This window comes from Benincasa hispida, chromosome 5, assembly GCF_009727055.1.
Source record: "Benincasa hispida cultivar B227 chromosome 5, ASM972705v1, whole genome shotgun sequence".
NCBI classification, from domain to species: Eukaryota; Viridiplantae; Streptophyta; class Magnoliopsida; order Cucurbitales; family Cucurbitaceae; genus Benincasa; species Benincasa hispida.
This window is the reverse complement of record NC_052353.1, coordinates 4025298-4048440: the sequence shown is the minus strand read 5'-3', so window position 1 is coordinate 4048440 and position 23143 is coordinate 4025298. Positions and strand designations below refer to the sequence as shown.

General features: G+C 27.8%; 1 protein-coding gene across 3 annotated transcripts; it reads left to right on the top strand.

The window, feature by feature from the left end:
- The first annotated feature begins 4285 nt into the window (after positions 1-4285).
- Positions 4286-8315, top strand: LOC120077668 (protein LIGHT-DEPENDENT SHORT HYPOCOTYLS 3-like). 3 transcript variants are annotated; one of them, XM_039031622.1, is made up of 2 exons: positions 4286-5205; positions 8297-8315. In XM_039031622.1, exon 1 carries the CDS (start codon positions 4582-4584, stop codon positions 5152-5154), a length of 573 nt encoding a protein of 190 aa, XP_038887550.1. In that variant the 5' UTR covers positions 4286-4581; the 3' UTR covers positions 5155-5205; positions 8297-8315. The 3 variants fall into 3 exon arrangements, with proteins under 3 accessions (XP_038887550.1, XP_038887548.1, XP_038887549.1); XM_039031620.1 differs by lacking the exon at positions 8297-8315 and adding an exon at positions 7485-7668; XM_039031621.1 differs by lacking the exon at positions 8297-8315 and adding an exon at positions 7513-7626.
- The last annotated feature ends 14828 nt before the right edge of the window (positions 8316-23143 follow it).

Sequence of the window (23143 nt, the reverse complement as noted above, 5' to 3'; positions counted from 1 at the left end):
TACCGACTTAGGTATCAGAGCCATTTTCCTTTGTTTTGCAAGTCCTCTCTTCCCCAAATTATAAATTTACTGTCTGTTGCATACGAAAGTCAGGTAAATTGCTTGGCCAAATTTTGCCATAAATAATAACAATATGTTTGGTGGATGATTTAAATATCTAATCTTATAGTCGATGATATAATAATGATGTCTTAACAATTGAATTATGTTCAAGTTGGCAGTTGATAAGAGAAGAAACAATGTATCAATCACGGTATATATTACACAAATTGAATAAAAAAAACTTAAATCATTAGGTTAATGTAAATTATCTTTTTTTAAAAGCCAATTTAATCATGGTTAATGAAACTCGGGGTCTTAATTAGCTTATGAATATAATGATGTGTTGTGATAACTAAGAGGATAATATTAAGGATTTTTTAGTTAATTAATCTAGAGGTTGATAATCGAACTATCAATCTTATGCAATTGTTCATTCAACTATGTTTGGATTGGTTAATACTAAGAAATTAATTAAGTGTATACCGACTTTGTTATCATGTATCGATTTTAACCCTAAAGATTGGGTTAGACATAGATTGCCTTAAAATCAAATATCATGAGACAAAGAGGAATTCCTAACCCAAAATTCACACTCCACGAGATAGGATGATCAATCTCACTTGAATATTCTTGACATGCAAATCAACACGTGATTTGCAAAATTCAATAAGCTCTCCTAGCTAATCTTGAAGGAAGCACAAAGACCAATTTTAATTTATCATAAAGACTATCTAACACGGCCTAAGGGCAAAGCTTAATATAGTATCCCAGTGAAATCCTAATCCCACATTATTAATCATAGTAGAAATAACAAAATTACCTCTACTTAATATGTCATAAAATAGATAAAATTGGAAAATACTAAAATTACATCAAAACTATTAAATGAAGTATAAGTAATAAGTTGATGCCTAGGACGATTCATTTCATTATCACTATAGACAAAATAGTTATGCAAGGAATTTGAACTTACAAAACTCTAAGTTCTTTTACCATCTTCACCCACTATATGGATCTTATTAATTTTTGTTCTCAAAATAGTTTACATATTCAAACTAAACATTTTATAGTCCATCTATTTTCTTTTTTAACAAACATCCAACTTATGAGTTTAGTTGTGGAATGAAGTATATTTCAACTCTAAATGGAGAAAAATAAACATAATTAAACAACAAGATGTAGGTTTTTTAACCCCCATATATTTAACCAATTAAACTTATTGTGGTATATGACCCTAATGATAAAAAAATTTGACTAGCCAATATTTCCACAAGAAGCTATCTTTTTCAAAATAATAATAAACAATAATAGTAACCATATCAAACATTTTCTTTTAGAACATTGAATACTAACTTTTCTTTTTTAGATTCATCATTTTTTGAAAAAAAAAAATGTAGAGTTACCATATAGGTGTTTGAATATAGCCACCAAAGAGTGAGAAACATTTATAATACTACTATAGTAAGTATATCTTCCACTCGTTTTTCACATGTAAGGTTACTTAATATATTAATTTATTTCATAAATCTCGGATTATTCTTAAATGTCAAATTTATGACAAGTAATGAATAGAAATAGTATGAAAAAAAATCATACGATGATACTACTAAAACTTTTCTAAAGTCTACAAAGTAAGACCATGAAAATAATTCTTAAAAAACAAAATGTTAATAATTAAATTTATCATAACTCATTAGCATTCGGATTAGTAACACAAAGAAGTGAGAAAAAAAAGTATTACAACAATTTTATTTGTTGAAGATCCAAACAGATAAGAAACTCCACAAACTTTATAAGATAAATGAAAAAAAGAAATAAATTTATATTAAAAAATGTGCTTCCAAGGTATTAAGAAGACCCATTCTTTTATTTGGGAAGATATCATCACATAGACTGCCACGTGGTGTAAAAAAATCCAATCTGTTTAGTAATTATGATGCATCTTCTATAGTTCTTGACTCGAAGACTTTTCTCTAGTCATTGTACTTCTTTACTCTTTTGTATCTGAGCTTTTCTCTAATTCATCTTGTGTTAAGCTATCCTTTTTTTTTTTTAATGAATGCATCACTTTTGAATCGGGATATTATTAATATGCTATGAATGTGTCAATTTAATTGAAATATCCTGGTGTGTGATCCCTTATTTTTTTTTGTATATTGTTAAAAAAAAAAAAAGTATAAAACTATTAACCCATTTGAGAGCCTTCATTATTCAAATGATTTGATTACTTTATTAATTGAATGCATCAATTTGGTGATGAAAAAAAAAAAAAAAAAAGCTTAGGATGCTCATGGCATTTATTCTACTAAGATCCAACAAAGTTGCCATTAAAATTTGTCGAATTATAGGTGATATGACTAAGACCAAATTGGCATCCTAAGCACTCCCAAGATTACGCAAAGCTAAATTAATTATATCCCTTTCTCCAAAATACAATTTACACTTAGATAAACCGTCTGATCTTACGAATATGATATCAAAATTGTTGCATTTTGGTTTAATTTGGATTTGATTTATTAATCAAAAGATACCTATATATATTCCTATTATATAAAATATATATAGGGTTTGAAGGACCTTAACAAAGAAAAAAGCAAGCTGTTAAAATATGCCAAATTAGAGTTAGAGGTGAGAAGGGGTCAACTTATATATATGGTTCATAACATGTATATTCATGAGGCAGTTACAAATATAGTAATTAGATCTAAAATATTAGTAGATATCACAATGTAAAAAAATTTACAAATATAACAAAATTTAGATACAACTCTCAGATTCAAATCAGTAATTAACTATATCGTTGGCAAGAGTCTATTGCTAAAAGAAGTCTATTAGCGATAGAATATGCCATTGACAGATTTTTCTATATTTTTAAATTTTTAAAAATGTTATACAGATAATTATTAGTACTAAAACTGCTACCCATTGTAATTATCTTATATTCGTTCTAGTTAAATCTTTGTGTAAATAATAAATTTGCATTTTATTTTAGAAGTACCCTATATTTTACAATATTATCCATCAAATTTCATAGATATTTCAAAATTATCTTTTCACTAGAAATTCGATAGAGTTTTAGATGAAAATTGAGATCTATATTATGTGACAATCTAAATATTTGTTCTAGGTCACCATCACATTATTCCAAATCTCAATTTCTATTTGAAATTCTAACTATTCCTATGTAGTTTGCAAGTATTTTTGTGAAAGGTCACTGGTAAATAATATTGCAATTGACTGAAAGTATCGAGGTAATTTAACCAAATAAATTTATGTTCTTAAAATTTGGGATTGTATCATTTAAAACCTCAAACAAATCATTGTTACAACTAAAACTAAACTTTCATAAATGAATTAATTTAGACCCTCCATTTTAAGATTACATTTAAAACCATTAATGTCTCTATTTTTTAAAATCAAAATAAGTGGTTATTCATCTTCTCTCTTTTCTCTCAACTTATTTTAGAACTCTTCATACTCATTGTTGGATCTTTTGTCCCAATATATTATTAAAAGAAACTAAGTACAATACTCAATTATAAACTACCAATAAATGATCTAAATTGGCTCACCCTAAAAATTTAGGGGTTAAATTAATACGATCATTCATATGAGATTTTAATTGATATCACCTCCCAATATAGATTAATTTTTTCCTCTAATTTTTGTTAATGTACTAGTTTTAAGAACATCAAGTGCAATATGGTCATTTTGGGAGATTTGGATTGGATGATGGGGTCTTGAAACATATCATGTTATTCCCTTGAATTTTACATTTCAAGCTTTTTGGCTGTCTCCATCTTAACCTACTGTCCACCTCCTTTCAGCAAAAGAAAGTACCATTATCAAAATTTCTCTCTCTTAACAATTTCAATTGAAGAATAATAACTCTAAGAAAGAGAAAACAAAATTCAATTAATTGTCCTCTTCAAACTTATTTTTGGGGTTAAAACCAAACAACAGAACTTATTCACAAACCAAAACTACCCAAAAAGAAAATGAAGCAAAGATTTTTAAAATAAAATCAGCTGTTTCACACAGTCCTTTCTGGGATTTCTTGTTTATAGCTTAAAAACAATGTAGGGAAACCCCAAAAGAGGTGAAGTCTTCTCATTTCCCATCATCAATCTCATCAAAATAATAATAATAATAATAAATAAATAAAAATTAATCCCTTTTCTCTCTCCCTTCCCTTAGGCTCTTTCTTACACACACTTCAAGAATACAAATTTAATAATTCCAATCAAATAAATCAAATCTTGTGTCTTAGATTTTCTTCTTTTTGTCCACTGTCCTTCTTTTCATGACAGACAATAACCATCAAAAGTAATAATCTCAATTCTCAAACCATTTTAATATAACCAAAATCTATCCCATCCATCTCCCCTCTCCCCCTCTCAATATTTATTTCCCCACCCCCACCTTCCATGGAAGAAGAAGAAAATAAGAAAAAACCCTAGCTACCCCCGAAAGAAAAAAAATCCAAACTTTCCTTTCCCTTCTACAAATTTAAGTACTCTTCCATTTCCAAGATCCAAAATGGATTCAATACTCCCTGAATTTGAAGGTTTCAACAACAACAACAATCAACAACAATTTGGATTAGTAGTTTCCAATACTACTCTTCAAAATTTAGTTGTTGGTTCTTCGTCGTCGTCGACTTCGAGTCGTTACGAGAATCAAAAACGACGAGATTGGAACACATTTTGTCAATACCTTAAAAATCATAGACCCCCACTTGCTCTTTCAAGATGTAGTGGAGCTCATGTTCTTGAATTCCTTCGTTATTTAGATCAATTTGGTAAAACCAAAGTTCATACACCAATCTGCCCTTTTTACGGTCACCCTAATCCTCCTGCCCCTTGCCCTTGTCCTTTACGTCAAGCTTGGGGCAGCCTTGATGCTCTTATTGGTAGACTTCGGGCAGCCTTTGAAGAGAATGGTGGGATGCCCGAAGCTAACCCTTTTGGTGCCCGAGCTGTACGGCTTTATCTTAGAGAAGTTCGTGATTTACAATCTAAAGCAAGAGGAATTAGCTATGAGAAGAAGAAAAGAAAGCGTCCTCAACAGCAACAACAACAAATTTCTCAATCAATTAATGGAGCTAATTGAAAAATTAAGGAAAAAAATTTCCACTTTATGATCAAGGAAGGCAATTAGAGGGTACCCTTTTCTTCTTTAATTTTATTTTGATCTTCTATGTTTTTTCTTTTTAAAATCAATTCTAGGGTTTTAGTTCAAATTTAACTAAATTTTTTCCCTCATAAAGAGGGAAATTATGATGGTTTAATTTGAGGGTTTTTTTTTTTTTTTTTTTTTTTTTTTTTTTTTTTTTTTTTAATTGTTTTTAGGTGTAGACCCAACTTTCTGATTACAATATTTTAGATCATCAAATATGATATCATTTTCTTGGAGTTTTTCATGTGGGTTATTTTTATTTTTATTTTTTTTTTTTGGGTATTGTACTTATAATATGACTAATAATATATCAAGTTTAGAGATTTGTGTATTTTTAAGTCAAATCCATATAATATATCACTGTGTTAATGTTTGATTCTTTTTCTTTTTTTGGAATTGTGCACTTATGACTAATATAATGCAAGCTTAATCATCTCTGATTCGTTTCATTGGGATTTTCATAATGGGGTATTTTTTTTTTTGTTTGTTTTTGGAATTGTGTACTTATGATCTGATGACTAATATTCAAATTTAGAGATTTTCTGTATTTTTTAGTCCAATCCTCTATAGAATATGATCATTTGAGTGTTTTGTGTACTTATTACTATGCAAATTTAATCATCAATCTCATCTCTTTCTTGGGATTTTCATGTGGGTTTTCTTTTTTGGAATTGTGTACTTATGATCTGACTAATATATGCAAATTTAGAGAGTTTCTGTATTTTTAAGTCAAATCGATAGCATATGATCATGTGTGTATATTTGAGTTTTTTTTTTGGAATTGTGTACTTATGATATGACTAATATATGCAAATTTAGAGAATTTGTGTATTTTTAAGTCAAATATTCCATAGAATATGATCATGTGTGTATATTATTTCAGTTTTTTTTTTATATACATATATATAGTTTAGTTTTGTATATTGGTTGATCAATTGTCTTTTCTATATGTCTGTGTTTTTCTGTTTGGAACTTCAAAAGGGCAAAAACAGCCATTGGGATTATATCATAAATTGTTATGCTTTTGATGCAAAACAGTGTTGGTGAGACCAGCAGTGAACTGTTAGTGGGTACTGCAATTTTTACTTTCCCAAAAACAAATTAATTTTTTTTTAAAAAAAAAAAAACTTGATGGAACATATACAATGTACTTGGGTTTCAACTTTGCAATGCTCATATAAAATTTTACAGATTATTTGCAGATTTTGTTTCCTTTCTTACCCCCACTTTTCTCAACATTATTATTTCCCCCCTCCATTTCTTTAATTTTTTTTTCTTGATGGCCATTTCTTTAATTTTTTTTTCTTGATGGTTCTTCAGCTTCCAAACTGTTAAAATTGAAATAACTCTATAAAAACATTTATGTATAATTTTTTTAAAAGGGTCTTTTTTTTTAATTTCTTATTGGTTAGATAAATTCCTATGATATAAAATATTTGAAGCTTTCATTCTTTTTATCAATGATTGAAGAAGATTAATCTAACCAGTAGTTAGGTAGATTTATATGTCAATTTTAGGGTTAGGGTTGAGTAAAAGACATGTTTGGTAAGAGTTTGTATTTCTTTCTCTCTCATAGTTAAGTGATAAATTGTTTTAAATGACAAAACTACAATATTTTCAAAGATAGCAAAATAGAGGGATGTTTGGGACAAAAAGTTGATTATTATGTTTGGGATAAATCGTTGAGTTATAATAGTTTGTGTTTGAAATGTAGATTATTTTAGTTTTGGTCATAATAGTATGTATTTGAGGTATAAATTATTTTAATTTGAGAAGAAAATAGTAAACACTGTAGGAAAAAAAAATGATGAATGTAAAATAGTAAAAATTGTAGTAAATAGTAAATACCGTAGCAAATTGAGGTTTTGAAATAGTGTTGTCTGTAGTTAATTAGGAACTACAAAATGCTATTTATTGTAGTAAGATGTGATTATTATAGTTTTAGGATAATTCTTGTCACAAACACACCCTGAGAGACTATTGATAGACTGACATTTTGCTATGTTTACAAAAAAAAAATTTGTTCTTTTTTCTATATTTGATAAAACAGTCTTAGTTAATTGAGATATATTTAGAGTTTTTTTTTTTTTTTTTTTCTTTTTGGCTGCTGTCATGTCATTTGGTAATTGAAGAGCTAACCATGGAAAAGATAAGTGGTAAAATTGTAATTTTTCCATATTGATTTGGCTACTATAATTAGTAGAGTGTGATGTCATTGTTGAAAAACTTTCACTGTTTTCACTTATTTACTTGTAAAGTTGCAGCTGCAAGTTTCCTTCTTTGTCATGTCAGTGTCTCCCATGTCCAGGAAGATGAGTGAAGTATGCTGCAACTTAGAACATTGAAAGAAAAAGTAAAGAAGTGGAAGATGGGGGAAAGGGGGGAAGGGGAAAAAAAGAAGAGCAAAAGTATGTATGAGAGAAAACCCTTTGGCATTCAATACTGATCATGTGACAAGATCGTCTGTATGATCAGACATGTTGAAGTATGATTATAATTAAATTTACTATAATCCATAAACTTTGGTCATGTTTACTTGTTCCGTAATTAGAATTATTATAATCGTAATAAATTATTTTTATTATTGTTCATAATTCATAAAATATTATTCATTAGTTTTCTGTGAGATCCACTTTTCATCTCAGATTGATTTATTACTTGGAAAGTGAACGTGGTCTTAAGTTTTTGGATTGATTAATGATTTAACATTAATATCAGGGTAGAAGATTAAATACCTACAACGTCATTTTTTCTTTTATTTAATACATAAATTTCAAAACTCAAAAGGTAAAGGGTCGTTGTTCAAGTATTAATATAATCAAATTTACCATAAGCTACTATCCTGATAGATGATTGTAACTTGTATCTTGTGCAGTTAACTATGACTAGATTAGTAAACTTCTAGATCAAACTTTTGCCAACTTAAACATTGTTCATTTGGTTAAGACATTCTTCATTTGTTTTAAGAGTTAGATGTGTTTTGTCCTTACCTTCCATTTGTTGAACTTTAAGAAAGTTATATTTTTGTGTTTGTGAGATTCTAGTGTCTTGTGTAATGTATATTCTCTTTCTATAGGGAAAAAAAGTCAATTGTGTTGAGCTTGGGGATTCAAGCTAATAGTACTCAAGTAGAATAATATGAGGGGATTGTATAAAATGTATCAAATGATTGTGATTAAATTCATTCTATGACCAAATAACTTAAACTTTTTATTAAAGATTTTATATTGGAAAAATTAAGAGACTTCACACTCTATAATACAGATGAACTACTCATTCTCAATTAGTTTTTAGGTGAGATTTTATGTTATCTAATACTTTTGTGTCAAATATTGATATTGATGATTTAATAAATAATTAGGATTTTTCTTGTTCAATTATCTTGTGATAAACGGACAAGGTCAAAATTAACCTCTGATGGGATTCTTAGAATTGAACTTTAACCTAAAAATTTGAATTTTGAGGCGTCGACAAAATAAATCAATATGAATATGAATGAGTGAGTGAATAAAAAAATTAAGTTCAATCATAAATTTAGGCGAATTTAGTCCCTATAGTTTTGAAAGTTAGAGTTTAATCTCATTTGAAAAACGTAACCCTATTGTTTTTTCTTGTTCCTATTGTTTACTAAAACCCTCTCTATGAATATTTTATTAAATCATAGGGACTAGACTTTTCCAAAAGAAATTTGCGTACAAATAACTCAAAATTAAGTAAAAGAGAAGGCCCAAAATCAACCATAAAAAGGGAAAAAAATATATTTTTTATAAAATCGAACATATAATCATATCGCTCAAAAGTTTTTTTTTTTTTTTTTTTTTTTAATGCAAGTAATAATAAGTAGAAATTTTACCTCGATCACAATTCACAAATTCTTTATAGGTTAAATTATAATCTTAGTTCTTGAACCGGCAATTTCATGTCAAATAGGTGAGATCTATGAATTTTAAAAATCCTCAAATTTTCAATTTTTTGATTCAAGTCGTGACATATTCAAAGTTAAAATGAAACAAAATTAAAAATTTTAAAAGTGTTTAAATATTTTACTTTTTATAATTAGTTAAAATGTTTATCAATTATATTATATTTACATAATAACATTTTGTCGCTTATCTTTTTATACTTCGTTGATTTTTTTGTGATTAAATAAAAATATCGATTCATTGTTGTATATCGATTATAATGTATCACTGAAAATTTAGTACAAATATAAAATCAACTTATTGATTGAATATATGGCTAAATGAAAATTTTTCTTCCAATCACTTCCATCACTTCAAACTCTCTCCCATTTCACTTCTAAAAGAATGAATTTAATGAAAATAAATAATAAATATGAGAAGATGTGCATTAAGAGGGTTGAGGACCACTCCATTTGAAGAAGTTTGAGGGAAAAAGGTCCTCCATTTAGGATCTCTGCACCCTCTATTAATGGATGGATATCAATACATTCACTATTATTTTCCCACAAAAAAACAAGCCTTTAGAGGGACAAGAGGGGATGGTGGATGATATAAATTTTTGGTGCTATTCTTTGATTAGAGACATAACAAATCAAAATGGACTTTTAAAATTTTGTAAGTTTAAAAAGTCTTACCTCAATGTAAATTTATTTATCTAAATGAGTATAGTTTTACCGGCGTAAAATTTGTATTATTAACCTTAAAGTGAAAGATTTGATTCTCTTTATAATGCTCGAATTTATAGAAGCACGTGAATGAACGGAGATCACATCTAAATAAGAGAGATCTTGAGGATATGGAAGTATGGTTAGCAAAGACTTAAAATAAAATTGAAAGTTACTACATACACCAACGAAGTGCACCTTCCTTTTCGTTGGCTCAATCATCGAAACTCCAAAATTAAGTGTGCTTAACTTGGAGCATTCTATGTTGGGTGACCTTCTTGGAAAACATGTTGAAAGTACTCATGTTAGTCTATTGGGACAGTCGGTTTAAAACAAGTAAGGATGATGTTAAGATTGCAGGAAATGCAGGGAATGTTGGAGCCATTGAGTGTCAAATTCGAACTTTGAATCTTGGTTTCAATTTATTTCGACAGTAATTATTTTTTTAAGTTCATGTTCATCGAGTTTTTTCTCTCTCGTAATATGAGAAATTTATTTTAGTACTATTCTTTTTAAATTAAAAAAAAAACTATGAGTTTACATATTAAGTAATATACTATCAATAATGTATGTCCGATCCATTTACTAACCATTTCATTTTATATTTTATTTTTGCAGATTAAGTTTGTTGGCCTTTTTTTTCTTTTGCTATGTTCGTTTAGTTTTGCTATCTATTTTTTAAATTAATGTTTTCAAAATTTAAATCAAATTTTGAAAAATTTAATGCAGTTGTTTTTTAAATTTGGTTAAATTTTGAATGAAAAGGTAAAAAAAAAAAAACAAAACCCAATCTGGTAAAAAAAAATCATCTTTAATGAAGAAGTTATTATATGGGCTCAAACAATATATCAATAATGTGCACTAAAATTGCCCACATAAAAGAAAAAAAATTGGGTGCTCCCCTAGATGCACCCATTTTAGTACATCCAAAGTATTGTCTAATAAAATATTGTCATGTGTTATTATTTTTTTTTTTAAAAGAAATTTTTTTTCTAGCTCTCTTTTTGTGTGGTTAATAAGTTGAGAGTATAAACTTAAGTGTAATCTAAGTTACACCTAATCATTGTTTTACATAAAACTGAAAAGATAATGACACTTTCGTAATTTAATTAACAATTGAAATAAATATCTGTGTGGACAATGTACTATTGTACTTGGGTACCATATTAATGCCTATTTTAAAAAATAAATAAAAAGAAGAAAAAAAAAAAGAAAAAAATTGGCAAGTCTCATCAAAATCTTTGCTTTTTGATTAGACCCTTCAGCTTATGAAAATAGAATTATAAATTATGTCACATGATTAATGCTTAAAACATTAGATTTAAGTATAGTTTAAGTTGGTAGGAAACTACTCAATGTGATAAGAAAGGAGTGATTGAATAGTTGCATGGGATGCTTCTTTCACATATCACATGTGTAATTTATACATATATATAAATGAAAAGCTAACAATATATGAATTATTGCACTTTACTCCAAAACATTAATCATCATTTACTAGCAACCAAATCACATGCCAGTTTCCTATCTTGATATGATTGATCAAAACCTTTCTTATAGTATTTCTTCGGCATAAATCAACGATAATTGTTTTTAGGGTAATTATCTATTGATACCGATAGATCGTAATAGATGTCTATTCTGGTTTATCAAGTGACATTTTTTTATATTTGCAAATAAGTTGACTCATCTTCTTTTATTTGAAAATAGTCGTAGTTTTTATCGAGTTCTCTTTTTTTTCTTCTTTTTTTTTTTTCATTTCACTTTTATGTAAAAACATTGTGTCGGTGAAAATAGTATGCATGATATGAAGGAAAATCTAATTTCATGATCAAATTTAATAGGTCGAAAAGCTAAAATAGTTTATTCGACCAACGATCATCCCTTGGCCCCAAGATGATTTGAAACCAGAAGGGATCATGAATTTATGGGTAAAGAACAAAGTTTGGTAGTTTCTTTATCATCTCTATTATTTGATTGAACATTTTCTACCAGCCGTAAAAAAATTGATGGGCCAAGTTAATTTGTAATTGAACTTATAATTAGTTGTTTTTTTCTTTTTTTTTTTTTTTTTTTTTTGAGAAAATAATTTAATCAAAAGTTGTATTACAACCTATTGGTCCTATACCTATTTTTGCCTTTTAAAATAATTTATTAAACCTTTATCCAAATTCATATTGGTTAACATCAATATCTACGTCATTAAAACAAAATATTATATCAAGTGAGTTCATCTATCATGTCTATATATTATTTGCCACGTTAAAAGTTTTAACCAATGTCGAAAACATCATGTTTTTTAAAAAAACTTATTTTGTTTTTAAAATCTAGTTTAGAAATTAAATGTATTCTAAATGAAGGTGAAAATTTTTCGAAAAAATTGGGCCAAAACCTGCATAATTTTCAAAATACAAAAGTGAAATTAAAATGATTAGTCCAGTTTGATAATTCATTTTCTTCTTTAAATGATATGTTCTCTCACAATTTTAGTAAGCTTCTCAAAGTGTTTAAAACAAATTTTAGAAACAAAGTCAAGTTTTTAAAAATAGTTTTTTTTCTTTTTTCCGTTTTCAAAATTTAGCTTTGACGTATTTAAAGGTTGGTAATAATATTAATGCAAGAAAATAATTATGAGTTGAAATAATATTTATAAACTTAATTTTCATGAAATATATAGAAAACCATAAATAATATGACTATCAAATGGTATTAGATAAATATAGGGTTCAGTCTCAAAGCCAAAGGATAATGGGAAAAGGAATTCATGAATGTTTTAAAAATTATGAGATCCCTCCATCTTTTCAATGTGAGATCATCAACAATGTTTTTCTAAAGATAGTGTCTCTTATTTGATTTGTTTAATTTTAGACCGAATACTTGTTTTGGCTTCATAAACTCTATTACTATATTAGAGAAACATAAAGTTTTATTCCAAAATTAATTGACATTGAAAAGAGTAATCTATATATGTTTCAATGATTGGTAAAGTCCCACCATTTTTTCAATACGGAATTCTCAACGAACCGAGCTAAATCATACCATAGAGGTCCAAAATAAACAAAAAGACATGGAAGGGAGGTTATGCAAAGTGGGTGAGTGTATATAGTTTCTTCAAATTCCATGATTTTAGTCACTAAATTTCAATTCAATTTCAAAGTAATTGGACAAGGTGGATATGCTTCCATTGAATTAATAATCATGTCTTTCAAGGATGGATCACAATCAAACTTCCATCAACAACAGTGTCATCTTTTTGTTTAATAGTCACCAATTTATCTGATTAGGGAGCAACTGGGACACCCATTAGGACATACCTTATAAGCAACCCTAAACTATTTGTCACCCTCACAAAATGGCTTTCCCTTACCCTTCATTTATACCAACTCCAACTTAATTTCCCCTATACCAAAAAAAAATGAATATACATAAAAAAGAAAACCCCCACTCTTCGTAGTCAAAGATTGCCCATCATTCAAATTTGGATCAAATGTTTGGTATTTAATTTCTCAAATGGGTATATATGAAGATAAGAATCTTATTGCTAAATTTATTATTTTTTGGATTATTTGGTATTACTCGTAAGGCATATAGCTCAACTAGTTGAAGATTTCAATTTCTATCTTCCACAAATAGTTGAACTTTAACTTGAGGATTCTAAATGGAGAGACGATCTTTATAAGATATATGAGTTGTTAGCTCACATAAACAATTATTTTTGGTCAAAAAAATTATAAAAGGGATCCAACTCAAGAATGGTGGTGAACATGAAGACATCATCTTAAGAAAACATGTTGAACATATTTTTTTAGCCGTCTATAGAAAATTCTTTTTTTGGGCGATGATATTTGTAACAATTTTAGTTATGTCTAATCTAAGTTAACATTATAGGTAACTCGTATAGTAACTAATAATCTCATCAATCTGTAATTGGGTTTAGACTTGAGCTTTTCTTATGTTGTTATACAAATACCAGTTGCCACATGTCACTTCGAGAGGGCCAAAGAGATCATCAAGGGAAGGACAAGATGACGAGATAGAGTATATACACCTAATTGATGCTTAGTACTACTCAAACTCGTCACAATCTCATTAAATCTTTTTCTAAATAGTACAACGAGATTCATAAATATAGTTACACAAAGATTAACTTATTAATTACTAAAAATACCTCAAGTTAACATTATTTTAAGCATCGAAATATGTTTGGCAAAATGTCTTGTGAGTGAGAGTATCTTTGCTTAGCTATTGTTAGGAGAAGTTAGTTTATTCTTGTGAGTGTCATTAATAAAGTTGTTTTTTCCTTTTCCCCTTAGAGAAGTAGGAGGCTAAACAGTAATTCCTAATTATTCACAACACAACATCCTTAACATTTACAATACCTTGAATCACAATATTCTTAAAAAGCCATTTTAAAGAAGGATAATAAGGTACCAACAAGGCCTTTTACTCTCTCTCTCTCTTTTAGGCTTTTCCATAGGCCATGGAATCTAACCATTTTCTTTTTCTTTTTGTGATGGAGGAGAAGCTGATACCCTTTGGGCCATATTAAAGTCATTCTACCCCTATTAATATATCTGTCAACAATCAAGACTTTTTTTTTTCTTTTTTCTTTTTTTTTTTTTTTAATTTCAGACTGTTAGGATTTAATTTAAGGAAACTGTTACATGTACCATAATCTATGACACATGTTCTCAAATGTACCTTTGGAGAAAACTTTTTATTTTGATGGTCTAATTGTTCTTCATTCTTATTTTATATCTATATCATTTTTCTAATACTCGAGTTGTTTAGAATTATGTTCTCCACCCTTTTGGTCCTTCAAGGGGGAGAGAGATGAAAGATAATTTAGGGCCTGTTTGGGGTTCAATATTCTACGTTTGACCTACTGATATACCATCTTCCCTTTTCACTTCTTTTAATATGTGTACAGTGACTCTCATTTAACAACTCTCTCAACTTCTTCCCCCCTCCCCCACTTCCTACGTCTTCTCCCTTCTCATATCCGATCGTCACTCTCATCACTCTCTCCTCTCTTCCTATGACCCACTTACATTTTTATTTCTTTACTATTTTATTGAGTCTATTTCATTATACTTCGGACATAATTTTTTTTCCACTATATCCATTTTATTAAGAAACCATGGTATACCAATCTAGTTCCATGCATCCATATTTTACCTTCAAGTTACATACATTGTTTTTTCCTCCAGTGTCTTGTGATAGAGTACATTAATAATTTATTATCTATAAATTATGTCATTCAAGTTCTCATTTTTATTTGTTTAGTATATCAATTATTTATCTATATAATGTCTATTAAAAAATCACAATATTTTGGATTAAATTCTTGTACACAATTTCTTTTTTTTAAAAAAAAAAAAAAAAAAAAACTCTTCATATACAACATCAATATTCAAAATCTACTATTCAAAAGCTCATTATAAAACCTCAATAGAAAACTCATGTGTGAATATATATGAGAAAAACCTCAACGAAATTCCTAAAATCAAACTGAAGCAAAAAAATGTCTCATTAAAATATTTAACTGACAATTTATAACCATTTAGTTCCCAGTAATTTTTAAAAATTAAATTTATAAATACTATTTTCACTCGTTTATTTCTATGTTTTATTTTATTTTTTATTTTCCTTACTTTTGAATTTTTGAAGACTCTTTTCAAAATTCAAGTCATGATTGAAAATTATATATATANATATATATATAGTATTAAAAAGTGGAAAAATGTTTTAGAAAAAAAAGTTGATACATCCATCCCTAGCTTAGAGTTAAATTTTGTATTTTTAAATGTTGGTACTTCGTTGACTATTTACAATTAATCTTAAATTTTGACTGACTTTTTTTTAAACAATAAAAATAAAAATTATTTAAAAAACAATAATTGAATACAAAAAACCGAATTGATATAATAATTGAATTATAAGATAAAAAAAATAGTGTTCATATAGACAAATTATTTTAGAGTACAAAAAATTGAACCAAGTAGCATTGATATAGGAACTCTGCACACCAAAATACAGATATATGAACTCATATATAGCAACTCTATACCCAAACACAGACATCATAACTTCAGATATCTTATATTATCTCAATCAGCCTCTTTTTAAAGAGAGAGAGAAGAGATAAATTTTTTAAATATTATTTTTCTAGTTTAAAATGTATTATCATTCTTTAAAAGAGTGATTTTTTAAAAATAGAAAAAGAAGGAAAATTATTTACACAAAATAATAAATTGTAATCATTTTACTATCAGTTTCTATCACGGATAGATTTCTATCAGCATTTTTTTTTTTACTATTTCTATAAATAATTTGATATTTTTTCTATTTGTGAAAATTTTTCTTATTTAAAATAATAGTAAATTTACTTCGAGCACAAATACACATATTTTTTAAAATTCAAAGATTGAAAATGTAATTTTTCTTTAAATGTATTATTAATAACTAATATAAGCATAATTTTTTTTTTTTAATGTAGTTAAGGCATATTAACCTCTCTTAAAACTCAATCTTCTCTTTCTAAGACTTATCATTTTCATTTTATAGCATTATAAGAATAAGAGAACAATCAATAAAAATTAAAGATTTAGAGTACCAACTTCGTTGTAGCGTCGATGAAATAACATTTGCTTCCAAAGTTTTTTAAGGTAATTAAAGCATAATTCAACTAATAACATATCAGTGATAAAAAATATATATATGAGGTTTAAGGTTTTTTTTTTTTTTTTTTTTTTTGTTGTTGGGTAAAGGATACATTCAAATTTTTTTTCCACGAGATACAAGGGTGTGTTTCCAAATTCCATAACAACTAAAAGACCTCATCTTATAAAAACTTAATTATTTTGGCTCACGTTTGATTATAACCATTTAGGCTCCATTTGATGATTATTTCATTTTTTTATTTTTTATTTTAGAAAAATAAACCTATTTTCTCTCAATTTTATACCATCATTGTCATTTTTTTTAAGTATAATGGTCGAATTCCTAGCTAAATTCCAAAAACAAAAACACAATTTTAAAAGCTACTTTTTTAGTTTTCAAAATTTGGATTGATTTTTTAAACTATTGGTAAAAATAGATAACAAAGGAAGAAATTTAGAGGTGAAGATAATGTCTTACAATATTGTCATATTTTTTAAATATAATAGTCAAATTCCTAGCTAAATTCCAAAAATAAAAACACAATTTTAAAAACTACTTTTTTTAGTTTTCAAAATTTGGGTTGGTTTTTTAAACTATTGGTAAAAATAGATAACAAAGAAAGAATTTTAGAGGTGAAAATAATGTCTATAGGTAATTTTCTAAAACAAAAAACAAAAAACAAAAAAAACAAAATAATTATCTCAGTGGGCCTTAACTTTTAGTTTTTTACTTTTCAAAAATTAGGCTCATTTTCTTATAACTTATCTACCATGATTTTCATTTTTTCTAACTAAACACTTGAAATTCTAAGCCATACTCCAACAAAAAAAGAAGAATTACTTTTATAAGCCTCGTTTGTTTACCATTTCGTTTTTTTTTTTTTTTTTAATGGAGCCTATTTCCTTTTTATTTTTTACAATGATTTGCATCTTTCTTAAGTACAATAATTGAATTTTAGCCAAAATCCAAAAACAAAAGTAAGTTTTTAAAAGCTACTTTTTTTTAGTTTTTAAAATTTAGCTTGGTTTTTTAAACTGTTGGTGAAGAAATAGATAACAAAGAAATAAATTTGGAGGTGAAAATAGTGTCTATAAGCTTAATTTCAAAAATCAAAAATAAAAAATGAAATAGTTACCAAACGAGATCTTAGTTTTCAAAATGTACATAAAATGTTTATCAAATAGGATCTATATTAAATGTATTAAATAATACATAGTTCCATCATAAAAATCAATTGCAATGAGATGAATAGTTCATCTACTTTATTTAAGATTGTGAGGTCTCTTGATTATTCCAATGTGGGATCTTCAATTTGACATGTCCGTTGAAGAAGTTGTCTCCTTCATCTCACCATTTTTTGTTCAGATCCTCAATTTTGGATCAAATGCCCATTATTTGTGCTTTATAGGCTCCGATGTCATATATTAGATAACATGAAATTCTTTTCCAAACCAATCGACAATGGGAAGAGCAACTCATTGATCTTATTAAGATTGTGAAATCCCTTTGATTTTTTCAATGTAAGATCCTGATCAATATGCTCCCTTTAGATGGTGTCTATTTGAGTTGACCATTATAGATTTATATTCCAATTTTGAGTTTTTTTTATCAAATGCTCGTTTGAGTTTTATAGACTCTTATCACATTACTTAACATGGAATTTTATCTCAAATTAATTGATAATAAGAAAAGTAATTCGTTTATCTTATTAAGATCACAAAGTCCCTTTTAAAATTTTTTGAATGTGGTTCTTCGACATGCCCTTCAAGAGAAGGGTCACATGAGAAAATAAAGAGGCTACAACAATTTGACTGCTAGATCAGACTTTCATCTGTTACCATGCATTAAACCACTTTGTCCAATTGTCAAACACATCCAACCATCTGTCAAAATGGTGAAGATGACTTTCTACATATCAAAGCTAAGCTATCTATAAAATCATAACTCTGATTCTGGTGGACAAAATTTCTTTTCTAATTTTCTGTATTTTATAAGTATATTATGTTTCAATTTCTTTAATTACTATATTCTTCATCTCTCTTATATAAATATTTGAATTCTTAACTAAATTATAAAAATAAAAATTTGTTTAATAATTGTTGAATATAGAGAGACTTCACAATTTTATCAGATATATGAGATATTGTTCTCACTAATATTCAATTAGTTTTGAGATAAAATCTCATGTTTTTTAAATAATAACCATTCAAATCACGTTTGATAATCATTTGGACCCCGTTTGGTAACCATTTTGTTTTTTTTTTGTTGTTTTTGAAAAATAAGCTTATTTTCTCTCCATTTCTTACAATGATTTGCATATTTCTTAAGTACAATAGTTAAATTCTTAGTCAAACTCAAAAAACAAAAACAAGTTTTTAAAATTTAAGGCCTTATTTGGTAATCATTTCGCTTTTGGTTTTTGTTTTTGAAAATTAAGTCTATAAACACTATTTCCATCTCCAAATTTCTTTATTTGTTATCTACTTTTTACCAATGGTTTACAAATCCATGCCAAAATTTAAAAACTAAAAAAAAGTAGTTTTTAAAAATTTGTTTTTGTTTTTAAAATTTGGCTTGTAAAAAGTAGATTACAAATGAAGAAATTTGAAGGAAGAATTAGTATCTATAGGCTTAATTTTCAAAAACAAAAATAAAAAACGAAATGAACACCAAACGGGGTATTGGTTTTTCATTTTTGATTTTTGACAATTAAGCCTATAGACATACTCTTTCACTTATTAGTTGCAATATTTGTTATCTAACTTTTAAGAGTGTTTTTTAGAATCCAAGCCAAAAATTAAGAATTTAAATGTTTACATATTTAAGATGAAAAACATTATTAATAAATTGTGAGAAAACAAGCAATTTTTTCAAAAAAACAAATAGTTATCATTCAAGACTTTAGGCACTTGGTTATAATCATTTCACTTTTAGTTTTTTATTTTGAAATTTATGTTTGTTTGCTCATAATTTCTTACTTATGGTTTTCATATTTCATATGTAAACACATTTGAATTCCTAACCAATTTCTAAAAACAAAAAATAAGTTTATGAAAATTACTTGAATTTTTTTAGTTTTAAAATTTTTGGTTTTGATTTTGAAAATACTGGTAAAATATAGACAAAAAAAAACATATAAACCAATAGATGAAATTAGTGTTAATAGGTGTAAATTTTCAAAAACAAAATGGTTACCAAGCATGATAGCTTTAGCTTTTTTGTTTTAAAAATTAAGTTTATGAATATTAGATAACATGGAGTTTCATCTCACAAACAATTGGCAATGATAAGAATAGCTCGTGTTTCTTATAAATAATGTGAGGTCCCTTGATAGTTTCAATCTAGGATAATCAACATGTCCCCTGAAGATGGAGACTCTTTGGGTTCACCATAGTTAGACCGGATCCATTTTTTTCTTATAAACCTATTACTTGTTTGGGCTTCATTGGCTCTGAAATCATATTAGATAACATGGAATTTTATCTCATAACCAATTAGTAATGAGAAGGAGTAGCTCATGTCTCCTATAAAAATTGTGAGATTCTTGGATTTTTCAATTGTTGGATCCTCCATAAATAAACTCTACTTCCAAATATAATTGATTTCTTTATTTAATTATTCCCATTCTCTTTTATTTTAAAAAATCAAACCAAATTTTGTAAACTAAAAAATGTAGTTTTTTTCTTTTTCTTTTTTAATAAAAAAACAACGCTACACAACCAACAAACTAACAACAGTCACAATCCTCGTGAAGAAAGGAGAACATCTAATCAGGGAAGCAAGAGTTCCAACTGGCCTCATGTAGTTCTTGAATAGAAGAAGAAGATAGGGCACAAAAACAAATAAAACAGCTCATGCGAGCAAGTGAGTAACAAAATTACATGAACAATTGCACTTTACAAAAGAAATGACACCCATACAATGAGCAAGCTCCATCGTAGCATCAACCACATTCTTAATTTCTAAGAGATCAACTAACGACTTATTGAGTATACTAATAATATTGACTGGATTCGATTCCTCAATAAAGGGCTAACACGACTCCCCTTTCAACAATAACCTTGATTTAATTGGTTCACATTCTAGTGTTTTGAATGGTCATCCATGATCAAAATGTTTGTAATCAGGGAAGATAGAAGATCCTCGACAGTCACAAACCACTCAACCCAAACCTTTAGTCCTTTTTCTCCTTGCTTCAAAATGCATCAATTGTCAAGCTTCCAAAAACCATCCAGGGGAGGGGACCACATGTTCTGTCTCATACGACTCCTCAATCTCACTAATGTAGGAAACACATTAGCTCCCCAAGACTGGAGATCAAAGAGTTATCAATCATATTCAGCACATAGCTAGTGAACTTCAAACTTCATGCAATGGGCTCCTAAGTTGAGCAGGTGGTTTATATAATTCCACAGATTCCACAATACACAAAAGGCTTTAGGAAGATCAACCCCCCTAAGCTTGTTTTCGATCCAAACACAACAATTCTTTCCTAACCACTCTTCCCTAGAAACAACAAATGAGTCAAGTAAATTGGCGAAGAAAGTACACCACACTTTTCGAGAGAACTTACACAACTATATGACATGACCAGTTGTCTTTTCTAGATTCTTGCAAAATAGACAAATGGTGTTAGAATCAATCCATTTTCTTAATATTAGCACGATTATAGATTGTGTCATTGACGATTCTCCATGCGTAAATCTTGGTTCTTGGGATTGCCTTAATATTATTTTAGAATGACTTTCAAATAGGATTTTTTTCTATAGGATGAGGAAGAGATCCCATTTTGTGAGAAATTTAGTATGGTAGCAAGGACTCATGACTGTAAAAAACCTTTTTCTTTTTAATCTAAGCTCCATATAATTTTATCTTTATTGTGTTGATTCCCTTAAAGGGTATTAAGAATGTCCTTAACATCAGCAATTAGAAAGTTGACTCTAACAACCGAAACCTTTCAAGTTCCAACTTCTCTGATCATCCAACAAATCTTTCACTCTTTTAACAAAAGAGATTGTTTTCTAATAGGTGAGCTTCAACCAAAGTTTTTCTTTTGAGTTTTTGCAAGATGATAACACATTATTACTTATGAAACAAAGCTCAAAGATTATACCTAGTTTTTTTTTATGGTCACAAATTGAATGAGGATTGGAAGGATTGATATTCTTTTCAAAGTAGACAAAACCAAGATGATGTCAATATTTGACATTTCATGATTACAAAATTGCTTTGTAAGGGAGACTGTCCAAGTGAATTCTAAGAAAATTAACATCATTTTCTTCTTGTGACTTTAAAATTGTTTTACAAAGCTTTGATTTGGATTTGAGAATGGAACTTTCGAAAGAAGGAGAGGATGATATAAATCGTTCAAGGCATCAAATTATTATTTATATTTCATTAAATAATTTTGGTGTAATTTTAGTATTTTTCAATTTTATCTTTTTTTAAATATTTTAAGTAAGGATACTTTTGTCATTGTATTATGAACTATGATGTGGCAATAGGATTTTCTTTGGGAGGCTATTAAAGTTTTGCCTTTAGGTTGTTTTGATAAGTTTTACCATGAATCAAATTTGGCCTCTGTGCTTTTTGAAGGATGTGTGAACACCTGATGCGGACGCTGATTGTAGCCCAATTTTTAATTTTCTTTTCAGAGGACGACATGCTTTATAGAAAATTTAAGAGGAATTAATGGGAAAAAACACTTACCCTTGAAGACCAAAAACTTTACTAAATTCCTCTTCGATCCAAACTCGAATTCTCCTGGGAATACGAACACCTAAAAGTTATAGCAACCAAAAGGCCAACTCCAGAACCACCACAATGAAAACCAAGGTATTCTCTGAGGGTAAGAATCTTTAAGAGTTTAATGGGTTTCATTCTTAATTTTGGCATGAAGAGAGCTTTTGTTGAGAGGAATAGTTGTAGAAAAGAATCTATTTCTTTTGCTTGGAGAGTTCTATCTTACGTACTACTAAGAAGAATGGAAGGTGAAGATGCCAAAAGAAGATCTCAACTCCTGCCCATCCATGCCCGTAGTAGAGAGAGAGAAGGGGAAGGGAGTTAACTCCCTCATTTACAAATAATTTAAAACTTAAAACTAATTTTTCAATTTTAAATTAATTTAATATAAAAACATATATACATATATATAATAACTACCTTACTATGTTAAATCATATGTCATATCTAATATAATATATAACCTATAGTTTATATTATATCACATATAATACAACTTATAGTATAATATTCTCTCATTTAACCTACAGTATTTAATATGAATCATATCACATTAAATTTAACCTATAATTTTTAAACATGAATTACATTCATACAATTAATATTTGAATCATATTCAGATATGTATTCTCCTCTCATTTAACTTTATAATATAATGTATCATATACATTACATTAATTATATCATATATAATTAATTCTTTCAATTAATTTGAACTATTCAAATTAATCCAAAATTAATTCGATTCTCATTAATCTCAATTAAGCTACCGAGGAGACCTTATAGACTTATAGATTGAAGCTTCAATGGTATTTGATCAATTAATTAAACTCTTTAATTAAATTAACCAACTTTCGTTAACTACTGGTCACTCAACTAAAGAACGATAGT